General features: G+C 34.1%; 1 protein-coding gene across 1 annotated transcript in view; it reads right to left on the reverse strand.

Moving 5' to 3' along the window:
- Positions 1-25,448, reverse strand: part of LOC145046181 (palmitoyl-monogalactosyldiacylglycerol delta-7 desaturase, chloroplastic-like) — a 50,461-nt gene extending 25,013 nt beyond the window's left edge. Inside the window, exons 1-3 of the mRNA XM_078994485.1 lie at positions 24,724-25,448; positions 24,212-24,352; positions 23,987-24,127 (exon numbers count right to left, since the gene is read on the reverse strand). Of these exons, the coding sequence (XP_078850611.1) occupies positions 23,987-24,127; positions 24,212-24,352; positions 24,724-25,386 (945 nt within the window). The 5' untranslated portion in view covers positions 25,387-25,448. The remainder of the gene's footprint in view (positions 1-23,986; positions 24,128-24,211; positions 24,353-24,723) is intronic.
- Positions 25,449-26,296: the final 848 nt, after the last annotated feature.

Consider the following 26,296-nt stretch of genomic DNA (forward strand, 5'->3'; position numbering starts at 1 on the left):
ATCTTACATATGTGGTTGACACCCAAGTTGGGACAGAGGTTTTAGTTTTTGATGTGCCATTTGTTAGAGAGTTTGCTAATGTTTTCCTAGAAGAGTTACCCGACATGCCTTTGGTGCGACTCTGATTACCAAGGTGGCATACCTATTAGCACTACCTGAGATGCATGAGTTTTTCTCTCAACTTTAGGAGTTGTTGGGCAAGCAATTCATCAGACCGAGTAGTTCACTGTGGGGAGTACCGATTTTATTTGTCAAAAAGAAGGATGGTTCACACCAGATGTGCATTAATTACCGAGAATTTCACAAATTGATGGTGAAGAACCATTATCCCCTTCCAGAGATTGATGGCCAATTTGATCAGTTGCAAGGTGCATCTTGGTTCTCCATGATCGATTTGAGGTTAAGGTATCATCAAATGAGGGTCAGAGAGGAGGATGTGGAAAAGACTGCGACCCGGATTCATTATGGTCTTAAGAGTTTGTGGTGATGCCATTTGGGCTCACCAATTGACTTACAACTTTTATGGATTTGATGAATCGGGTATGCAGGCCAATGATTTATCAAGCAACCAATGTTTTTATTGACGATATCTGTGGGTATTCCAAGATCGGGAAGCAGCATAAGGAGCACCTTTGAGAGCTTCTAGGAGTTTTGAGGCGAGAACAGATGTATGTTAACCTAACTAGGATTTTGGTCGATTCGGCCAAGATTGAGGCCGTGATACAAAGGTTGTGTGAGGCACCAGTGTTGACCCTGCCTGAGGGTGTTGGATTTGTGGTATTATGTTATACATCCATCACGAGCTTGGGTGTAGTGCTTATGCAACGTCGAAGGCTTTATGCTTCTCAGCAGCTAGGGTCGCATGAGGTCCGTTATCCGATTCACAATTTTGAATTAGGAGTAGTAGTGTTTGCTCTCAAGGTTTAGTGACATTACTTTTATGGGGTTCCATGTACTATCTACACGGATCACAAGAATATGAGATATCTAATGGATCAACCAAATTTAAATATGAGGCGACGTAGGTTTGTTAACGTAGTCAATCATTATGACTGTGAGATTCGGTATCATCCTGGGAAAGCCAATGTAGTGGCTGGTGCTTGAGCTGCAAGATGGCTAGTTCTGCTATTGGGAGTCGTTGTATGAGGATTTCGATTGATTCTCCATTGTTGGGTTTGATCAGGTAGCCTTGGACCGAAGGAGTCAATAAGGAAAATTAGAAGCAGGAGAGGCTCAGGGCTGAGGTTGACAAGTTTGCTATTGACAGTCGTGGATTATTAACCCGATATGGATGGGTTTGGGTGCTAGTATTTAGTGGGATTTAACAGACCATATTGGATAAGGCATAAATGTCTAGGTTTTCAATACACCCCGGAGCCACCAAGATGTATCAGGATTTGAGGCTCAGTTACTGGTGGTCGTGCATGAAAAGGGAGATAGCTTCGTATGTCGAGAGGTGCTTACATGTTGGATGGTCAAGGCCGAGCACTAGAGGCCGAATGGCTAATTGTAGACTTTGGAGGTTCCCATGTGGAAATGGGAACATATTACTATGGATTTCATCACCAAGCTACCTGGGATGGATAAGGGGCATGATGCAATTTTGGTGATAGTGGATCAGTTGACAAAGAGTTCCCATTTCTTAACTATCCGCGAGAGCTCATCTGCCGAGAAATTGGCCAACTTGTATGTGCACGAGATCGATGCTCGACATGGTATTCCATTCTCCATTGTATTTAATCGATATGTTAGGTTCACATATTGTTTATGGTAGGAGTTCCAAGAGGAATTGGGTACGAGATTGCATCTCATCACCGGTTATCATCCGTAGACAAACGGTCAGAGTGAGCTGACCATTCAGACACTTGAGGACAAGTTGAGAGCATGAGTCTTTGATTTGGTTGGAAGTTAGGACTCCTACCTTCCTTTAGCTGAGTTCTCATACAAAAAACAGCTACCACTCCAGTGTCGATGCACCGCCTTTCGAGCTCCTCTATGAGAGGAAGTGTCGTACCCCAATATGTTGGAGAGAGGTTGGTCATAGGGTCACAGGAAGGACTGAGGTAGTCCTTTAGATGATAAAGCTCATCTAACAGATCAAGCAGAGACTTCAAATAGCTTAGAGTCAACATAAGAGTTATGCTGATAAGCGGCGATCCGAGTTGGAGTTCCAGGTCGAAGATATGGTTTTACTAAAGGAATCACCATGGAAGGGTGTAATACGCTTCACGAAGTAGGGCAAGCTAGGGCCCTAATATATTAGTTTGTTTTGAGGGGTAGCCAGGCCTAGCAAGGTAGCATACATATTGGATTTTCTTGAGGAGCTCAGCCAGATGTCAACACTTTCCATGTTTCGTAGCTTTGAAAGTGTATGTCGAATGATTTGGATGCTGTTCCCTTAGAGGATATTCAGGTTGATGATTACCGAAATTATGTGGAGAGACCAGTGGAAATCCTGGACCGAAAGACGAAGACATTATGCAACAAGGTGGTATCGTTAGTTAAAGTTTAGTGGCAGCATCGGAAGGGTTCTGAATATACTTGGGAACCTAAGTCAGAGATGCGTGAGTATTTTTTGGAGTTATTCACACCAGTGGACTTCAAGGAAAAAGTCTAGTTTAGATGGGGTGAATTGTAACATTCCAATGATGAGGTATTTCTAATTGTAACCTTAAGTATAAGAATTATTGCATTTTATCCCTTGTCCATGAGAAAGCTTGCGAAATGGTCCATAGTGGCATTTTTTTAATTATTGCGGCGAGATCATGTACACGGGGCGTATGTATGTGAGCCACAAACCCTAATTTTTAGGTTTTGGACCCTATTTAACCAACTTTATAGCCTCCAAACCTCATCTCTCATCAGCCTCCAACACCTCCAAATGATTTTGGCGAATCCTAATCCACTTTTGAGCACTCTTGAGCTTTGGGTGTGTGTTTAGGTTACCTTGAAGGAGATAGGAAGAAGAGAAGATCATCGTGACGGAGTAAGACTCTTTGGATCCAAAATCTCATCACCATTTGTCATCACTTGGAGGTAAAAAGGTTTGATCTTGATGAGGCTATGCATAGATCTAAGTTAGCCATGAAGTTTGTGTCCATTTAGTCCCAATAGTTAGGTATTTTGAGTATGAGCTACTCCAATCCATTTAAGCTATCCTTTCAGACGTATTGAGGTGTTTTGAAGCATAAAAATGTGGTCTTAATCATTTATTCCCTTCCATGCATGTGCTACAAGGTGTTAATGGGTTAAGTAGTTAAGGTGTTTAGTGTTGAGCACTTAATGGCCATGCAAGACCATAAAGTTGGAAACTTTATGGTCAAAGTTGACATTTTGGACTTGGATCTGACTTTGGACGTATTTTGGACTTGCTGTATCAAGATCTTAATGAGAAAAAGGGTCGACCAAGTGTGTAGATTGGGAGTACCAAGAGGTACGCTTTGCGTACGCATTCAAGATCCAGACTTCTGGGTCAGATGGAGTACACCCCACATACTGATGAGTACACCCAACATACTCTGCTGGTTTGTTGAATTTGACCTTTGACCAAGTTGAACTAAGGGTATTTTAGGTAATTTGAGTGGTATCTGAAATATGTTATTATTTGATGCTTAGCTGTCCAGTTGAGTTGCCATTCAAAGTTGTGTTCTGTCAGATATCCTTGTAGACTGAGAGGTGAGTTTTCCTCAATGTACATTTGGGTCAAAGGCACCAATGCTAACCCACTAGATTATGTATCCTAGTATAGAGGATGTTGATATGATATAGTGATCTATTAGATCGGTATCCTTGTAAATAGGATGTAGTAGTAATCTATATATATGTCTCTTTATTTGATCACTAGCTATATATTCATATGTTGTCGAATATATGTTATATGTTATGTATAGCTTGACTTGGTATGGTTGAGTTGAAGTAGTACTGCTTTGTGCGGTAGCCAACAAACCCAAGAGCAAACCAGTCATAAGATGTGGGCCTGGAGGGCAAGCCAGACTTATGTTGTGGGCTTAGGAGCAAGTCAAATACGAGTTGTAGGCCTGAAGGGGAAGCCAGTCTCATACTGTGGGCACAGGGGTAATCCAATATGTTAGCTGTGGACCCAGTTTATGCTGTTATATGTTGTTTGTTAGTTCTGTTGGATTAGTGTCTAAGCCTGTAACCATATTTGGTAAGTAATTGACCCGATTGTGCATAGTCCTTTTGGGTTGCCTTCACCAAAGCAACTTAACTGGATAAATAATAGAGAGGGAGGTTATTATGATTTGTTAATATGTTATTAATACTAATATATTAAAGGGTAAATCATATTTGTTTAATTAATATATGTCAATAATTAATTAGGAATTAATTTTGTGATCAAGTGTAATTAATTAAACTAAGGGTCTGAATTGTAATTATATGATAGTTACAAAGTAAGGTAAGGATTATCCTAAATATGGGTGGACGAAATCTAAAGGATATGGATCCTTGAAATCGTCCAAAGATAAGGGCATTCGAGGCTTATCTTATTGTTACTTGGTGGGCAAGCAACTAGATAAGGATAAGGACTTAAACTCTAATCTCCACACCTATATAAACACCCCTTTGCCATAAGAATTCGTCTATGCTTCCTAAAGGGTTCTAAGGGCCGATTTCTACCTCCCTCTTTTCTATCTATATCTCCTCCAATTGCTTGTGGTGTTTGTGATCCATTAGAGGCACTACACTTGTGGTGCTTGCTTTCAAGACTTAGGGTTTGAAGATTTGAGTTGTTATTACAATATAACAACAAGAGGTATGTAATCTAACCTTCTTGGTGAATTTCGAAAATAGTAGGCCTCATTAGGGTTTGTTTATGTGTTCATAATGTTGTATATCTAATAGTGAAGACATAGATCCAAATCTAGGGTTGCATGCACACATATGATTGTTTGTATAAATCCCATCAGTGGTATCAGAGCCTTTGGTTAACTTGTTTTCAATTAGTTTTATACAATTGTATGAACTTGACATATTAGGGTTTATTGCCAATAAACCCTAGTAGGCTAGGTTTTTCGAGATTAGGGTTTCCAAACCCTAATTTGCAAAAGCTTGAAAAAGATTTTCAAATCCTTTCTTTAAACCTTTAAATTTCGAAATCTAGGGTTTGTCATAACCCCTTGATTTTCGAAATTGGCCTCCTCCCCAAGATAAGATCCTAAATGTTAGGGATTTGGATTATCCCATATCTTGTAATTATCCTTTAATTGTTATATATGGTAATTAAGGATTTTGGAATATCTCATCCTTATTTTCGAAATCTATGAAGATTTTAAGGGATTAGGATATCTTAAATGTATAAATGGTAATTATCCTCGTGATTTAGATAATCCCTTATGATTTAATAATTAAAATTGATAATCTAATTCAAGATAATTATTAAATCAAGAGTTTTAATATTTGAAATTTTAATTTAAATGTCATAAATTAGAAAATTTTAAGTGAAATTAAAACATAATTGTTTTGAAAAGTTTCAAAAACTGCACTAAAGTTTTGGAATTTAAATTGTTGATTAAAAGTTTAATTTTGAAAGTCTAAATTCTAAAACCCAAATTTTGAAAAAAAATCAAATTAAACCCTTATGGTTTTATTAAATTAATTAAGTGTATAATTAAAAGAGAGTTAATAAATCCATAATAATATTGGTTAATTAAAAGTGTAATTTAAACCACCTAGTATTTTAAAAGTGTAAAATACACCCTTATACTATGTATAACATTAAAAGTTTAATATTATATATGTATAACTAAAATGCTAGTCTTACCGTTAGTAGGCCTCATTCATGAAGCCGATCTATAAGGGAGGTATAAGGTTATAGCCTATAAGATGGTCGTTTAATGGGTATCCACTCTTACCCACCGCTTCCTTGATTAGTGGAGGGTCGTTAGCCGAACGGGTAGGATAGAGCAATCCTCTCTTCATTAATAAGTATAATGAATCTATGTAAAGTAACTAAATACTTTTACAAATTCCCAATCCTAGTTACTTTAGGCAAAAGTGAAATTGATGCAATCCTATGAAATTACACTTTGTACCCTTGCTAAGATGTTAGTGGAGCGTGTGTGGTTAACCGGCACACCAATTGGGTTCTAAGCAAAGGTGGCAAAGGGCGACTCAATGTTTGTTATAGTTCGATGGAGTGTGTGTGGGTTACCGTCACATTGAATAGGTGACTGTAACAATGAGGGCACCATGTAGATTTTCATGGTTATTCACACCCACTTCGTGATCCTCGGCATCCCAGTCACAAACGAGAGGGGCATATCGAGATTTAAACATGCCGTTGAAAAGTTCAATGATTCTCAAAGGAAATCTAGGGGTTCTTAATACATTTAAAACTTAATCCTTTATGTTTTTTTTTCTTGGTGAAGAATTAGTGAATCATCATTCACTTACCTCCAAATTTTTTGCATGTTGGATTACGACATCCCTCTTCTAATGTGTAAATAATGTTGTTGGATTCTAGCCTTAATGTCTCATTTGGGTGTTTCATTAAGGATTCAATCAACTAACTTGAAATTTCTCCCGTTTTGTAGATGTCTGACTCTAACCATGGTCTTCCCGAATCCCAAGGAAAAGGTGTTCCTATTGAAAGTAAAAGCTTGTTCCAAAGCGAAGGATCAACATGGACTAGCTTAATTTCACTTCCTCCTCCTCCTCCCGTTGTTCTCCCTGACCCACAAGATCAAATAATTGAAAGGTTCAAGATCACCGAAACCCTACTGGAAATGGAACATGATGATGGTAAAGCCGTGTGTGCTCACGTCCTAGGGATGAAATCACACATTGATAGGTTGATTATGCTGGGTGCATCTTTTCCCAATAAATTGGTTGTGGACTGGGTTCTTCAGTCACTCCCTAAATCATATGATAAGTTCATAAGAGAGTATTATATGATAGATATTGACGTGACCCTCATTGACTTAGCATACATGCCTATTGCTGCTGAATCAGAAATGATTTAGCAAAGTAATGGAGCATATTTGTCTAGTAGTTCAACCAACCATGCTTCCATGGACACTCTAGAAGAACCCATCTGTTTCTGCTGCCAAGGGAAAGGGAAATGCATACGAAGTTGCCCGAAGAAACTGAAGAGTATAAGAAATGAAAGAGTCAAGAAGTATGACTTTACTTCAGGTATAAAATCCATTATCTAACTCCATTAAATTCCTATTCTTTATACATAATGTGATAAGATTACATTTTCATGTTTTTGCAGGATTAGAGAAAAGAGAGGAACTTTGATGGAAGAGCAAGATCAGTCTGATCACGAAGAAATGGATTTCGATAGCATGGATTCGAAGATCAGATTTTGAGCTTAGGAAGTTATGATAGATTTGTTAGGAGTATTTGATTACATAGTATTTCAATTGAATTTTGCATTGTAAGAACATGTTTTTCCGCTACTTTATGAATAAAATAAATTTTGGTTTTATCTTATCCTTACAATGGCGTATATGAAAAATTGATTTTTGTGTACTTCTATTATTAGCAAAATGGATTTGATTCTTAATTAAGTTGTTTGTGGAAGTGTCAACAATTTACCAAATAGGAAGAGTTTCTCATCGCCAAAGTTTCAAGTGGATAGGAACTTGGAATCGTGCAACAAGTATTGCATGATGAATGAAAAACTTTCACATTTGGGAAATTTAGACTAATTTATGACAAAGTGTCAAATTAAGGACTAAGAGATTGAGTACACCAGGTTGTACGTTAATCAAGTCTACCACAAGAGTAACAAAGATATTCGTCATGATTTACTAAAGTATAGTGAATATGGTTATACTTATAAGATTGAGTATAATTCTGGGTTGATTAAAAGAGTTTGAATCAATAGCGGAACGAATAAGAAGAATAAAGTAGGCAAAAAGATAAAAGTTTCTCTATTATAAGAAGAAGGGAGAGTACATTTTATTATGTTTTATGATAGGACTTAATGATTAAGAACCATATCTCAATTGATCCTCTAAGTGAATCTTAGTACAATTTGTATGTCTAAGAAAAAGGAATCGATAATTGTGGAAATGGTTAAATCAAGAAGTCAATCATACTTCGTTCCAATGTCAAGTCTTAGAGTTATACTCCAAGATTGTGAATTAAGTGATAAGTCTTAAGAAGGTTTATAACATTCAAATGTGGAATTTGGAAAAAGGATTATCTTATTCTTGCACATTTGAAATTGGTAAGTTGGGATGTCTTGGATAAGATAAACATCAACTAGGACCAATCATGTGAGATGTTTTGTATTGATAAAACTACACTAACTCTTGAATATTTGTTTGTCAAGAAATGATTCTTGACAAGAGAACCTTATATATCAAGGAGTCAGTGGGAGTCTTAATGGTCTTGAAAGCTTTCAAGAACAAATCAAGAATAAACCTTATCAATCATCACTAGCACACGACTTTAGGTCTACAAACCTATCGTGCTGACACCATTTTGTGTCTGTGCTATTCCGAATTGAGTTAATTATGCAAGTGAGTTCTATGAGTTCTCAGTGGATTGTATAGGGGCAAGGCACCTTGTTTAATGAAAAGTGCATTAAAATGAAGGGGTGAGCTGCTCAATAACTTGGAACTAATGGTGGGACCCTTGATGGCAATAAATTAAGAAGAACAAGTTCTATCCATAAGAGTTTGGATTTGTCACTAACATTATCTTGAGATTATGGTTATAAAGAATTCACATGGATGGAAATGTATACACCGCAAAATCTAAGTGTCATAAGGTTTCTCTCCTTCATGAGAATGGTTGTGAGGAAACGCTTTCACTAAGAGAGATTTTGAAGATAGCATTATGTGATTTGGGTTTCTCAAATTCAAGTATGATTACAGCATACCTCTTCATATTTTGAATTGTGGGAAATGGAAAATGGGTCTGAACATCTTAGACTTATTGATATGAGTCCTAGAATCATTCAGACATATACATATGAGTTGTCCAAGGAAAAGTGTATGAATTTGAGAAGCTTAGATAGATACTTATGAGTTTCTACAAATTCAGCTGATTTTTGAATACATGCCGAAGCTAGTGGGAGTATAAGTGTTATGCTGGTAAAGAAATAATCATCATGTAAGTGGGAGCATGATATCAAGTATCGCAAGTTAGCAATATTAATTATAGAAAACAAGAGTTATACTTTGCAAAGTTGTAAGAGTTGAAAAGTTGTTTTGCTATAATTAAGGGAGAAAATATTGTACTTCGTTTCAAAAAAAATCTAAGGCTTAGATTTAGAAATTTTAATAAATTTAGTCAAAAGATACAGAGTGAATTCTTAAATTTTGATTATGAGTATGGCGTCCCCTTCATAGATCGAATTGTAAGAACGTGACACATAAAATATTATGGCAGAAGATTGATAGAGTATCGTATCTTTATGTAAGACATTATGCATCGTGTCCCATACGCTTCGGGTATAGGACCGATTGAAAATGCTATAATATTTGACTGTTCTAAATTTTTCCAAATGTCTAGCGCATTAAGAGGGAAAAGGACAAGAATCGGTTTTGACTAAGATAATTAAACAACTGTCAAAGGACAATCATAAGTTCGCTAAGGATTGGTTGCATATGAGTAGTTGGAAGTATGGCATTGAATAGACCATATCAACATTATTATGAATAGATAAGATTCTATTAAGAATGAGTTGCCATATGGTAAATATGGAAATGTTTCCATAATTGGGAATTGGAAATTAACAATTTATGTCTAGATTAAAATTTTGAATGCAAAAGGATATTCGAGGAATGTGCTTTGAGTGAGAGACATCACATCTATAGAATTGTTCTGTAACTATTTTAATAGAGTACCTTGTGATTTCGATGGCCGAGTCTTTGTGATTTTTTATGCCATAACTTCACAAGAGGATTGTTGCATAAAATACTAGAATTTGGCATATTCTATAAGTGGCAAGAATTTGATGTTCTTGTACTTATGATAAGAACTGGGAATTGTGAAATGAGTATGATTGAAAAATGTGTATATTTGATCAATTTCACAAAGTATAGACCATAGGAAACCAAAGTGCGCATGCTTGGAGCATGGGACAATTGTGGTTATAATTCGAGTTATAAAGTTGATTATTTGAAACATTAAACAATGGATAATGAGTAATCAATATGGTGATTAAATAAAGGTGTTTTATTTATACTCAAGGATTTGGGACCATATAGGATTAATATTAATTTTGTGTTTCACTTTTCATGTTTTGACTTCCAGAATAATCGAGTTTATTAAGAATAATCGAATTATTCAAACGGACCATAGTCGGTCATGCGTTGGAAGTAAGTATGAATGAAGACTGTCATGCATTGGTTGTAGATTGTCTAAAAGTGTATTATACATAGCAAAGGTTTGCTTCAACGTTCATAAGTGCTTATGAATATGATTTTGAGCATTGGGTTAAACCCGCGCTCACCTAGATTGCTTCATGGATTTTATCACGAGCGATTGGTGAGACGATAATATCGTGTATTCTTGAAACCGACATGTGTGAGTTGTATCTTGCAAATCGGTTACACATTGATAATATGTAAACGCACCAGTAACTTGGTGTTATAAAACTTATTGTTGTGTGTGATTTGGTGAGTGAGTGCAAGCAAACATTGAGTCGAATTTTATCCGTTCCTTTTACCTAAAGTTGGATAAAAGCGATATATGTGGGCCCCTCGATGATTTAGTGATGAAAAACGTAAATGCTCGGCCAGGCTAGGGCTAATTTGATTTGTTCAATTAGGCAGTCATCGTAAATCGGAAATCAGGAAACAACACATAGACTGAGAGAATGATTTCAATCCATGTCTCACGTCTATATGATATCCAGAATGGAGGAATATATGATCCCTTATCTAAAGGACAGGTTACTGATAAGATCAGAGTTTGACAGCGTCTTTGAGAGCTACGATTGCTAATCGAGTTGTACTTACATTAGTGGTTACTAGACTTATCCAAGTAGGAGATTGTTGGATTAGTGTCTAAGCCTGTAACCATATTTGGTAAGTACTTGACCCTATTGTGCATGGTCCTTTTGGGTTGCCTTCACCAAAGCATCTTGACTGGAGAAATAATAGAGATAGAGGTTATTATGATTTATTAATATGTTATTAAGAATAATATATTAAAGGGTAAATTATATTTGTTTAATTAATATATGTTAATAATTAATTAGGAATTAATTTTGTGATCAAGTGTAATTAATTAAACTAGAGGGTCTGAATTGTAATTATATGATAGTTACAAAGTAGGGTAAGGATTATCCTAAATATGGGTGGACGAAATCTAAAGGATATGGATCCTTGAAATCGTCCAAAGATAAGGGCATTCAAGGCTTATCTTATTGTTACTTGGTGGGCAAGCAACGAGATAAGGATAAGGACTGAAACCTTAATCTCCACACCTATATAAACACCCCTTTGCCATAAGAATTCGTCTATGCTTCCTAAAGGGTTCTAAGGGCCGATTTCTACCTCCCTCTTCTCTCTATATATCTCCTCCAATTGCTTGTGGTGTTTGTGAGCCATTAGAGGCACTACACTTGTGGTGCTTGCTTTCAAGACTTAGGGTTTGAAGATTTAAGTTGTTATTGCAATATAACAACAAGAGGTATGTAATCTAACCTTCTTGGTGAATTTCGAAAATAGTAGGTCTCATTAGGGTTTCTTTATGTGTTCATAATGTTGTATATCTAATAGTGAAGACATAGATCCAAATCTAGGGTTGCATGCACACATAGGATTGTTTGTATAAATCCCATCAGGTTCTCTGGGGGAACTCACTAAGTTTTGGCTCACAGTTTTCGTTTATTGTTTCAGGTACTTCGGATGATCGTAGGAAATCGAAGGCATATCTTCATGTTTTTTGTTATTGGATCTTGGGAAAACTTTGATTTTGAATAATACTTTTGAACAATGACTCTTTTTGTAAACAATGATTGTTCAATGGTTGATTTTATAATTTTAAAATTTCTATGATTTTTAGAGTCTTACTAACATTGTAAGATTCATTAAGTCCCGTCAATAGTCAAATTAGACATTGATCTTCAAGGAATTTGTTAATAGCAACATCAGAAGCACAAAATTCTAAGATTCGTTGAGTCCCATCAGTAGTCAAATTAGACATTGATCTTCAAGGAATTTGTTAATAGCAAAATCAGAAGCACAAGAACATGCAAGGAAATTTTGAACAATTCTTAATTCGTCCCAAATTTTGCTCAATTTGGTGAAGTAAGAGGGAAAATCATCAGATCTTTGTGAAAGAGAGTAAAGTTGTTAAATTTGGTTTAATAGAGCACCATCAGACTGTTCATATGTACGTTTCAATTCAGACCATATTTCATTAGTTGTTGGAAAAAATAGAAGACTATCAACAAAGTTTTGTTGGGTTAAGTTTAATATCTAGCTTATAACCAAGGGATTTCCATGAAACCAGTTGGAAAAGTTAGGATCATATTCAAGAGTTTTAACTATTAATCAATCAATAAAGCCAATATTATTCTTTTGTTTCTAACAACATAATCGTAGATCATTTCCATGAATTATAGACAAAACTAGCGAACAAAGTGGAAACGAGAATATAATGCTATTAGATGAAGCAGTGAAATAAGGGCTGAAAGAATTGGGGAAAAATATCTGATGAACCTAATTCAGACTAATACACGATCGAGATGAATTGAGAATGAAATGAATAAACTAATTATAAAAGGTCGAATCAACAAGAAATGAATTGAAAGATTGGCAAATGCAAGAACGAAATCACTTAATCTGATACCATGTTGTATTAGAGAGAATTAAAGAATGATTTTCAAATATTCTCTTTTAATTAAACTTTAACACGAAGACTGGAAGAATATACATACACAAATCATCCAGTTAAGCTATAACTACCATAACTAACTGTATAAATAAAACGATGAAATTGCCCTTGAGGCTAACTAACTACTAACGACCATCTAACAGATTAAGAAGTTTAACAAAAGGAAGCATTTTCCCATTCACTACATTCATTTGAAATTTTCAACTCTTCATAATTCAATATAATATACTTAATTTATTAACTTAAATATGTTGTTAATCATAAACATTGTCATAAATGAAAGACTTCTTGAATTATCAATATGATATACATAATTAAGTTGGCTTCCATGTAGTGTAAAATGTATAACCAAAATTAATATATCAATCTGTTTATTTAAAATAACTAAAATTCAATTAAGTTGTTTTTTAAATTAACTCATAATAATAATAGTTAAAAAATAACATAAATTATAAATTAAAATTATGTTACATTACAAACAGTGGTTGATAACTGGAATAATCATCATGGAGAAATTAAAACCTCGTAAAAAATTATAAAAAACATAAATCATTATAGTATTTAATTAAAATATTTGAAATATATAATTAATTTTACACACACATAACACGAATAGTTCAAATAAATTATAATTTTACATCAACTAAATGTTATAATTATCATTTTATAATTAATATAAACGATATATATATATATATATATATATATATATATATATAAAAGCTTCTTCAAAATAACTTCAAAAAAACAAATGTGTTAGTTCTTTATCTTCTATTTTAGTGAGTTTATAAAAAAAAATCTTTAAAAATAATGTTATTAATATACTTATGTTTTGTTAAAAAAAAAGATCAAAGTTTTTATGAGAATTAAAACGTAAAATTTTTTGTTCTTATAATAGTTTTGTTATATATTATATATTATGAATTTTTCTATAAGACAAAATTCAAAAATAAATTAGTTTTGACTCACTTTATTTTTAAAGATTATATGTAAAAAAGGCAATATTAAAAAGGAAAATCTTCAAAAACAAGTTTTCTGGTTCCAAAAGAAATGAGTTAGATACTTAAATTTGTTCTCTCTCTCTCTCTCTCTCTCTCTATATATATATATATATATATATATATATATATATATATATATATATATATATATAGAGAGAGAGAGAGAGAGAGAGAGAGAGGTAGGTTTAAATACTACTATTGTGTTCCTAAACGCATCAATCAAAATTTAGCAAAAATTAAATAATAGATAAATATAAAAAGGGTATTTTGGTAATATTAACACATCTAATTATGGTAAAATAAATCATTTAGTTAATATCCCCTAAATAAAGATATCAATTAAACCCTACAAAACCATCGTTTTCATTACCATCACCATAGAAGGCCTTGAAATCATTGACCACAGTCAGGTTTTTAAAACCTTCGTTCCACACTTCCATCATTGCCAACAATAGCCATCGTCGATACCGTCTTCCACCGCGAAAATCCAGGTTTGTTCTTCATAAGATGATGGGTAGATAGAAGCGAGAGGCAGCAAGAAGCAAAGCTCGTCCTTCCAGCAACAGCCAATTAGAAACTTGACTCTCTTTCCTTCACAAGTAGATACACACATGTGTTTTGTTTAATTTTGTTTTAAATTAATGATTTTGAAATCGATTGATAGCAGTTTAGCAGCTTCGCTGCTACCATCAGGTGTTATAGCTGTTGGATTTGGGGGTTACGTCGGAAGTTCACGAATTGATACTTCTACACCGATAACCCAAGACACTGATTATTTTTTCTTGGTATTTCAAGTTCATTTTCCTTCTTTTTCTGCTGTACACCAGTGTTTAAGTTTCAGAACTTCAAAATTTTAGATACGAATAAATTTGTCGCAGAAAAGACCTATGAAATAATCTACAACTTAACTATGGATGTCACTTGAATTTTTGTTTACAAACAATAACACTCTGTCATGGCCTCCATGTGTTCGATAAAATGCTTCAATGAAAAAATAGTTAATAATATTTAATGTTTTTCCTTTGCTTTGTTCCTTATTCTTTTCAGAACTATATAACTTAATTTAGATTGGGTTGGATGTCATTTTCATAAAAAATAGGTTGATGCTAGTTCCTTATTCTGTCAGAATTTGTAGTTATATACATCGATGATATCAAGAAGAAACATAGGGAACCCGAAGAAGCAAAACAAGTTTTCAAATTGGTATGCGATGAATCGACAATTTAAAGACCCCTAGTAAACCTCATGATCCTCGATATTATGCAAGACCAGTTCATGAAGCAGCACGTCAAGATGCTTATGAGGCTGTTGATGAGATTTTAATGAAAAACTATCATCTTCGTCTTCTTTGTTTTTATTTGGTATTGAAAAACATAAACTTTGATGTTCCCTTACTATGTTCCATGTGGTTTGGATATTCGGTTTATTTTTTTCTTGTAACATGATTTTTTATACATAAAGAGAAACTGAATATCCAAAACCATTATGCAAGAATAGAGTATTCCATAATAATATTATTGTTGTATTCTGATAGAATTTTAGTTAATTATTTATATATTTAATGTGAAGTTGTTACAATATATCACTACAAAATATTTAGCAATGAATTTGTGATAAAAATGGCTTGAAGAATGGCTTGAAGACCTGATGGGAAATGCTTGAAGAATGAATCAAAGAATGATCACACTCAATGTTTAAGAATGTTGTTATTTTTTAAGAATTACATTTTTTATTCTTTTAGAATGTTGTTATTATTCAATGAATCACAATCATACAATGTAATTATTTGGCATATTATTAGTTCAAGAATCAATTTTGTGTATTATTTTCAGAATGTATTTACTACTTTATGGTTGGCATTATGTCATTCTGACAGAATAAAATTGAAAATATATTTACTAGTTTATGACTGGCATTCTGTCATTCTGACAGAATAAAATCAAAAAATATATTTACTAGTTTATGATTGGCATTCTGTCATTCTGACAGAATAAATTCGGATTTTTAAAATTGAATTAATTTAAAATATTTAGATTTTATAAATTAAAGGAATTAATTATCTCTAAAAATCCAAAATTTTCCTTTTTTAATATAAGTTAATTGACTAAAATGCTCTTATGCTAAAATTTGTGTGATTATATGATACATGTTATCCTATTTTAATATCATAGACCTTCAGATCATGACCTTTGATTGTATTCCATCCGGTAGTCCAGATTTGTGCATTCTGACACACAGTAGTTAGTAAAAACAAAATAACCTAAGCATATATATATATATATATATATATATATATATATATATCCGGTTTGTTTTCTTTCAAATTTGTTCCAAAGAAAACGAATTCCAACTTATATAGATACAAATATAACTAAAACTCAATCGAGAGTTTATCTCTTTATAAAGATGCTGCAATTGGATGAACGATTGTTTTCTTTTAGTGGCTCAGATCCACTTGCCTTTGACCATCCAATTTAATTGCCTTTGACCCCCAATTTAATTCTACTTTTATTTTCACCAACTCCTTCAAATATAAAAAACAGGTTTTTATATAATAAAAATCAAAATTTTCAACTATCATTCAACTACTATAAATCAAACCATACTCTCAACATTTTACACTCACAAAATATCATTATCTTTCTCACAAACTCTCTCAATTCACCAAAAAAATGTCCTCATCCCAAACAAAGAAAACCCTAAGAACCAAAAAAAGAAAGCTTCAAACCTTCCACCACTTAACCTTCCATCTACAAACACTCAATCACCAAATCATCTATCCCCAACCCTTCCATCAACACCATGTTATCGACCATCATTTGATCAACCTATTCACTTTTCCGTTAGCTATTACTTTCCTATAATGGCTCCACAAATGTTTCATTCAAGCCATTCTCTTCTCAACCAATGACATTTTACCACAACCAATCTCAACCAACACCTCGTCTTGATGTCGATCTTGATCCGTTTGAAATGGTTCAAGAAACTCAATTATTTTCTCAACATTGACCGCAAAGTAATTTTCAATCCTAACCACGCTACCTACTCGGCATGTCAACCAATTCTTCCGATGAATGCCCCATTGAAGATCCCGTTCAAGAGTCATTTCAAGAGCCCAAAGTCGAACGACAAGTATAAAAAAAAAGTAAGGATCCATATAGAGGGTGGATAGATAATGAAGAGAGGGCACTATCGCAATCATGGCTAGATGAGTCGGAGGACCCGATCCATGACAACAACCAAGACTCAACAACCTTCAAAGAAAAATGTTTGGCTTAATTTTTATCAACGCATTAAAAGGAAGTACTGCAATCTCGGTTAACTTTACTCGAAATGGAGGACCGCAAAACGAGCCGCATTGGAGTTGAACGACATCTACCTGAATGTGATGCACAACCCCCAAAGCAGTGCAACTGAGGTGGATATCATGGCTAAATTTCATTAGATTTAGAAGGCGCAAGTCGAAAAATCTTTTTCCAATGAGTCGTTTTGGGGAGTTGTGAAGGGAAATCGAAAATGGCTTGATCTGAAAAGTCCGGATGATTACGCGGGGATGTCTAAACGAAGCAAAACTTCAGATTCAACCCACAGTGAATCTTTTGATGCATGTATCAGAGGGATTAACCTCAACAATGATGAGCCATATGAACTTCGAACTCGTCCTATGGGACGAGACAAAGCAAAAAGAAAGCTGAAAGGGGCACAAAGTTCATCGACTGAAGTGGAGGAGATAATGACCGATATTAAAGGGTTGGACAATAAGCTTGAGGATTTTTTAATTGGGAAAGATAAAAGAAAGGAATCGTGCAGTAAAAGAAAGGAATTGTGCATTAAAGCTTTTCTTAACCCCGAGAGAGAACTTGTCCGAGGAGCATCGTCGGATTTTTAACAATGCAAAGCGGGATCTCGCTAAAGAATACAACTAGGATAAGCCGTAGTGTTTTTATGTATTAGATACAATTCTAATTTATGTTTTTTCATCAAGCATTAACTCGTGCTTTAGTCTAGTATTTAGGAAGTAAGTCATGTTTTAAATTTTTAATCGTATTTTATGTTTGAAATTAATGTAACCTTTTTATTTAAATATTAAGTGTTTGTCTTTAAAAAAATAGAGTTTATGGACCAAATTTTTCCACCAATTTTTATAAAAAAATGTTTTATACAATTTAATAAAAAATGTTTTATACAATATAATTTATAACATTCAAATTTCCACCAAATTTTCCATCAAGTTTTATACATTTAAATTTCCATCAACTTTCATTAATTTTCCATCAATATTTCATCCACTTTTTCCCATATCATCGACTATATATAACACCACACTCTCAACATTTCATACACACAAACTACCAATCCTTTTCTCGTAAATTGTTTCTTTCCTATAAAAAACAATATTGCCCTCGTCTTCATCGGACAATGTTTTTGATAGTGTAGTACAGTCGGTCTTCTCCATATGTAATAGGCTAGAACAAAATCTTAACAACCATGAATCGAATGATGTGCAACATAAAGGAAGAAAATATATCCAAAGAACACGTGAAGCAGCCTCCAACATCTCTTGCATGATTATTTTGACAAGCATGCTCTCATTCAAGGATATATTTCCACCGACAGTTCCGGATGCATAAAAATTTGTTTATATGTATTGTTGAAGGTGTGAGTTCAAGTGTTTGAGTATATGAGGAAACGCCTGGATGCAAGAAGTACATTAGGCTTTGATCTAATTCAAAAATGTACTACTGTATTTTGTATGTTAGCAGATGCCACCCCCTGATGCACTAGACAAGAGTTTTAGGACATCTGCACATACTGCACGAGAAGATCTTACCGAATTTTGCATATCTGTCATGTTTTTGTACTGTCCACGATATTTGCATCATCCTACTTCTAGTGACATACAAAAGTTATATGCTCATCATGAGAATGTGCATGGTTTACCTGGGATGTTATTGCATGCATTGGAAATAGAGTATGTGTCCTAATGCATATCGTGGACAATACACTAAGGGCAATTATCATTATCCTATGGTCATGCTTGAAGCAGTAGCCTCATAGGATTTGTGGATCCGACATGCCTTTTTCGGTAGTTCCGTTTCGCTTAATGATATTAGATTCTCAATAAATCACCAATATTTAACAAGGTATATGATGCTACTACCCCAGATTCGCTATTTGTACTTTGAGGAATGAAATACAAATTTGGGTACTATATTGTGGATGAGATCTATCAAGAACTTTATGGTTTTGTTAAAAGTTTGTCATGTCTGGATGACCCTCATAGGTCAAGATTTAAGAGAGTCAAAGAAAAAGCAAGAAAAGATATTGAGCGAGCGTTTGGAGCACTTAAAAAGCGTTGGCAGATAATTGCCAAAGCATCCATGTTTCGTTATATTTCTACTATGATAGAGGTGATGTATATGTGTATCATATTGCAGAATATGATACTCTCACATGAAGGAAATTTCATAGGTGTGTGTGACAAGAATGAAGTCATTCCACATACACAACCACTAGAATATATTGGTTAAGAATGGCTACAAAGAATAAGGAAAATCAACAGTGCAGTAATCTATCGCGATTTTCGCCACCATTTGACCGATTATCTTTGGACGATGGACAATCTTCATCTAAATATATCACCAGAAGACGAATTGGAAGGCCAACTTTTGGAGGAAGACCTATTGCTTTAGTGTTTTTTATGAAGTGTGATTTAGTTATGAAGTGTGTTTTTTATGTATTATGTCGTGTCTGTAGGTATTAAGTCGAGTCTATCAGTGTTAATTCATGTTTGTCGTGATTTGACTTATTAAATCGTCTTTCTAGGTATTAAGTTGTGTCTGTCAGTGTTAAGTCATATTTGTGTTTTAAAAAATATAATTTATATTATATTAATTTTTTGTGGTTTAAAAAAGTAAACTTTGTTCACTATTTGTGCACAAAAAATGTTTGTGTATTAAAATAAAGTAATTTAGTTAAATTATAAAAAGAAAATAAAAAAACGGAGTGCTAGGAGTGTTACCACTCCTTTCCAAATACTAAGATGAGGTGTTAAATGGAGAAAAATGAGGTGACACTCAAAAAACTGACGTGACAAGGTGTTAAGAGTGTTAACACTCCTTCCATCCTAAGAGTATTAGATCGGGTGGGAAGAAGAGAGGAGCATTGACTTAAGAGTAGTGAAGTTGCAACCCATGAACCTAAAGTATGGTTGATGTCCACCAAGTGTTTGATCTTTTTTATTAATGATCTTTCCAAGCGGTACCTTGTAGTTCTTAGTTATGTTCATTGATTTTCAGCAATTTGGCATTTAAATTTCTCCAACCAATCGGTTAAATCCCTAAATCAAAACCGGATCAAAGTGCCAGGAGAATGACTTCATAATTCCTAATTTGGGAGAAGTGTATGTTGATAAAGATAACATTTGTCGATTACCCTGGGTGGGAGATCATTTTAAGGTGGCATTAGAGGATTTAGGTATGTCTCTTAATAGAATGGGGACAAGTCTCTCTCTCTCTCTCTCCCTGTGTATGTGTGTGTGTGTGTTTTGTTTTTATTTTTAGTGTATGTATGTATGAGTTATGTGTGTGTATTTTAATTTTCAAGAAAGAATGTTGAGTTAAATGGTAGCAGACTATGGGTTAGAGAGAGAGAGAGAGAGAGCTTCATCTTATTTTTTATTTTATTTTTAAATTACAATTTGACCAATGAAAAATTAAAATATATTAAAAGGGTATAAATTGTTTTTTTGCGTGACGGACCATCAACTAAAAGTTTTTAAACCACATGGACCATTGTTGGTGATCTAAAAAGTTAATGAGTCAACTCAATTTTTTTGGAAACCACATGCAACACTTATGAAAAAATTTCTATTAAAAATGATATAATACAAAATTAAATACATTAAAATATTTATAATTCAAAATTATTATGATTCATTGTTTATGGTCATTAATTAATTATTATGATTGTAAAACATTATGTTCCAAAAAAATTCTATTATCATTAATTATATATTTTATAATTTAAATTTATATGATTCAAACTGTTAATGTTCCAAACTTTGTTACAAACAAAAATTTGGTTTAATTGAATTTATTATGATCCAAAGATGAAATGAACCAAAATGATATTATTCCAAATGATACCATCCATAGTGTTTTAATCCAAAATTACTATGATTCTAAATTTCTTATGATTCTAAACTTTTATGACTGTTAAAGTTTAAAACTAGAAATAACCAATAGTTTAAAAAAAGTAAGAAAGAGTAAAAACATCATAAAAAAACTCAAAAAACATTAAAAACTTAAATCGAGTTTAAATACACTAAAAAATAAAAATAAACACGGAATAATAAAGCATAGACGTTCATAACATGGGATCGTATTATGAGTCTATATTTCGGTCTATGGACGAACATTGCATGCGATCATGCCACATACAAAGATTGCATTTGATGTTTGTACTTTTAACGAAGTGGGTGATAGAAAATTGTTCTTGTAGTCTTCACTTTTTTTAGTCTACACCGGATTCAATGTGTATATATATATATATAAAAGGTGCCGATTTTTCATAACAAAATTTTTCATTTTTTTTATTAAAATATATCATAGTATAATTACATTTAGCGGAAACATGTTGTGAATGCGCATGTGTACAATCAAACCTTGCCTTTCTCACGAAGTGCCTGAAAAACATTTATAATGATTAGGTAAGCGCTAGACTTAGTGAGTTCTCTAAAATACCATAGACCACAATGCTTATACATGCATACATATAATGGCTCACGCTCCGCAATTAATATGTGTACTTACGGCCTACATTCCATTTCGTCAACGCGGGTCTATGTATACTTACGACCTACATGCCATTTCGTAAACACTGGTCTATGTGTACTAACGGCCTACTTGTCATTTTGTTAACATGCAGACCTATAGGCTCCCGACTTCTTTAACCATTCTGCCACCACCTTGTAACTAATCCTTTACTTACAACAATTATACATATAGAGACTCCGGTTTAGATTTTACTAGAACATGCACAATTATACTTTCTACTCTACGAGTTGACACTTAAGCATATAGAAATTATACTACCAGCTCTACTCAACTCGTTCCCTATCCTAACATATATATATATATACACACACACACACACACACACACACACACACACATTTTAGAGTACATGGTATAACAAGATAACTCACATTGACAATGACTCAGATTGTCAGCTATCCGAGCGATTTTACTATCGATTCAATTGGTGGATAGCACAACGAACAAGTATTAACTTATTATATTTTAACCTATTAATTTCTATGACAATCTGGTAATAAAAACTAGATCTTTCACTAATCCTAATAAATACTGAAAGTTCTACAAAATAAGGATTAACCAGGCTAGATAGTTTGGAGACATGACCATTTCAGCATATAGTCTTTCTAAAATCCAACAACCATGTCACGTAACAATTCTAGACACCTCTCCCGTAAGTAGGTCAATCAACATTATAACTTAAATTAATGATAAACTTTATATATATATATATAAATATATATATATATATATATATATATATATATATATATATATATATATATATATATATATAACAATGACTATGAATATATAGCGATTGAAATGCTAAGAATAGTATTGAAAAAACTCAGTTTGATAACTAGGGTAAAAGTCTTGTCATAGTCAATCCCTAGTTTAACTCTAATAGTTGGCAACAAGCCATGCCTTATATTGAACATGAGTTCAATCCGCATTAAGTTTCTGCATTAAGTTTCTGCTTAAATAACCATATAGATGTTACTACATTAACACCTAGTGTCATGGGACGAATAACCACATACTATTGGAAGTAAGAGCATAATATTCCACAATGATTGCTTTAAGCCGGTGAGAATCATGTTTAACGTGTATATAAGAACAAAGAGCATAAGAGGTAAAGGAGGTGAGTAAATTGAGGCGTTGCTACTTTGGCACAAGTTGTCATATGGTAGGAAGGTTGTAGGGCGGTAATGGTCGAGTGTTAGGTAGGGTAGTTGCCTAGTAGGGTTGGGAGTAGCCTCGGTGGTTGTCGAGCCTAATGATGACCTGGGTTCGGCCGTTTGGGATGAGACCAATGGTTAGGAGTGGTGGTAGAGAAAGTATAACAAGAGAGGTGGGAAGGTTCATTAGTGTCTACTAGAAATTTGTAGGAAGATAGGTGGTTTGAGGTGACTCACTAAGTCAAAAGAGAACCATTTCATAAAAAAACAATGTGACACGATATTATGATTTTGCAGGTGGATTGGTCAAGGCATCAGAAGCGATGGTGATGGAATGTATAGCCTAGGAAGATGTAATGCGTGGTCTGGGACGTGTTTGGCAAAAGTAGCGGGTAGCATGTAGCGAATAGCTGGTAACGAATAACTTTAGTTTTTATTTGTTATATGAGTGTTTGACAAAGGTACTTGGAAGCTTTTGAAATATATAAAATTACATGAAAGGACAATTGATTAAAAATAAATAAATATATAAGTATATTTTTAAGGGTAATTATGGAAATTAATTTCAAAAGTTCAGTAACGTTTTGTTTAACACTACGTGAAGTAAGTTTTAAATTTGGAGCGTTTTGTTTAAACTAAAAGCTCAACACTCGTACTGTCAAACAGAGCTTTTGTCTAAACTATAGTGTTTTGTTAAAAACTAAAAACTAGAATTTTCCAAACACTTGCAAAAGCTTGGTGCCAAACACATCCAATATTGAAGTTGATGTATATTACAAATATACAATCAATAAAAGGATATGGGCTGGGGCCTAAAAAAGGATAGGCTAAACTAGTAGAACATTAATACGATAAAATATATATCAACCATTCTTATCCTCTACAAACATCCTCTAATGATTATAACACATATACTTCGAGGTTACATGACTTATGTGAGTATGTCGGTGTAACCTTTTAAATCCTGACCATCATGATAACTTTAATGGAAACCCTTTAAATACTCACCAGCATGATAACGATAACGGAAAGTTCATAACCAAAAATCAGTAAATCATTAAACCTGCTCATCCTTTTCTTTTGAACTATGAGGCACCAAGATCATATTTCACGTAGAAGTTTATAATAATTTAAAACAAAAAGAATAGAAGTATCATACCACTCCCCATACAATAAAGGGAAATCCTCCGCGTGCATAGAGAAGAAGAGCAAGTGCTAGCGGATGTAAGATGTAAGTTTTTCGTAGAAACCTATAAAACGGTTGTTTGTCCATCTCTTTGATAATGTTTGGGTCACCACACTACAAAAAACTAATAAATAAATAAATAACTAACTCAAAGGTAATCATATTGTGAAATTTGTAATTAGTTGTATTCATATATACCATCTTTGCAATCCTATCGGTGTCAAACAACCAATCCATGTAACTAAACCATAATCCTTTAGTCGGGGTATGTGGGTCTCTTTCTGAATCACAATATTGATGATGGTACCAATGTATGCGCACCCAATCCGTTGGGGTTCCCTTTAAATATAAAAACACGATAATGATATGTCATAAATGAAGACATATGCAACATTGGTTTGTTTGATAATTGAGGATCGAGTAAAATATGATTAAGTCAAGGTTTTTAAATAATATTATCTGAAAGAAACATACATTTGAAAGAAACCATTACCGAAGCTAAGACATTTAAATATTATATCCAACCATTACAGAAGGAGACACAACCTTTTATCAAACTCAATAAAAAAACATATCAACATCATAATTTATTCTATCAACTACAACATATTTTTTTTAAATCATTTAATGTAACAAACTTATTATATTTCTATTATTACGTATATGTTTGCTATGAAAGTATTTTAGATTAAAAAGGCTAATTAATTCACCTGAAGGGCATGAACTCCACAATAAGCGAACGTGTATTCAAGCCATTTCGGGATCTTGAAGCTTTTATGTGATAAATGTCTATGGAAGGAAAGACTAATTCCCAGAAGCCCAGTCACCATAAACAACCCAAACGCCAGCCATAAAGCTCCCCAACTGAAAGTAAATGGAGCAAAAGCACATAGCAAATGCATTCCCGCCACCACTCCGGCGGTGGTGATGTCCAAAGCATTCCATTTCCTCCTACCCGTACACACCTCTCTCGGCTGCTCTTCCACCACCTCCGATAACAGAATACTACTTCGCTCTCCATCGCTATCCGGATGCGACGCCACATTTACAATTCTCAATTCTTGTCGATAGTCGTGGGTGGTGGTTATGATGATACTAGTTTTTGATTGTAAAACCTTTCTTCGGTCGGTGTAGAGGTGCGATGGTGAACATGGTAGACGGTGACGGTGGTGAAGTTTCTGGTGGAATGCGATGGTAGGTGGTGGCCGTAACAGAGCCATTGGTATGTTATGCTCTGTCTTGTTTGCTTGGTATATAAAGGATGCGTCTCTCTTATCCCCATCTTGAATTAAATTTCTCATAGGTAAAGATGAAGACGACATCAAAGTCATGCGAATCATACCGAGAGCGACAAACACGTAACGAAAACCCATGTGGAGATTATGTCGATCATAAGGTTGTGATGGTTTATTTGCAAACGTAATTTCATCCTTAGGGTTCTCAAACGACCCATAATTATTTTGTTTAGCTTTTGTTCTTGTAGTGTTAATTAATGGTCTTCTCTTGCCGAGTAGTGTTGATGAACACCAACTGTTTGTAGAAATGTCTACAAAAGTTGTTGTTTAGCTCTCTAGAATTTAATACCAGGGAAAATGACATTGCAGACAACAAAGTTTTTGCTTTGTCCTGGATTAGTCATTGAAGTTAATTTTTTGCACAATTAGTCATTAAAGTTACATTTTACCTGTTAAACAAGACTTCGACCCTAATACATGCCAGTTTGTATGTTACCATGCTTAGTTGTCACCGGTGACATGGTGGTAATAAGCCACACCATTGCCACCTAAAGGTTTGGGTTTAAATGTTAAAAGTTTAAAAAAAAAGTATATTATTGTTGCTGATATTCGTTTCCTCCACTGTGACATGGAGACAATAGGCCTGTAACACCGACAACAAAACCCCATGACCTTCCATCAATCTGGATCTGATCGGACGACTAGGATACCTTCCATCAATCTGCTAGTGACTCTTGTTGAGGCCTTGTTCGTGAATCTGAATCTCACTAACATCCTCTTCCCCCACCATCTAGGCATCGACAACATCAACTACATATACCTCGCAAAACTTAAATGTTCTCTTTCTCATCCCTCCGTTGTTTCGTTGATAAGAGAGAGCTTGCAAGCTCTACCAAGGAAGGAAGATCGATGATATAACAAAGATTCTAGAGATTTTGGATCTTCCATTTTTATCGACACTATGTGTGTGTGTTTGTTGGAGTCGTTGAAATGGTTGTGTCTGTTGACCGATTTTAATCCCGATGTAGACCTTCATGTCTTCCAGCAA

The sequence above is a fragment of the Lactuca saligna genome, chromosome 5 (assembly GCF_052625555.1).
Source record: "Lactuca saligna cultivar CGN05327 chromosome 5, ASM5262555v1, whole genome shotgun sequence".
Classification (NCBI taxonomy): Eukaryota; Viridiplantae; Streptophyta; class Magnoliopsida; order Asterales; family Asteraceae; genus Lactuca; species Lactuca saligna.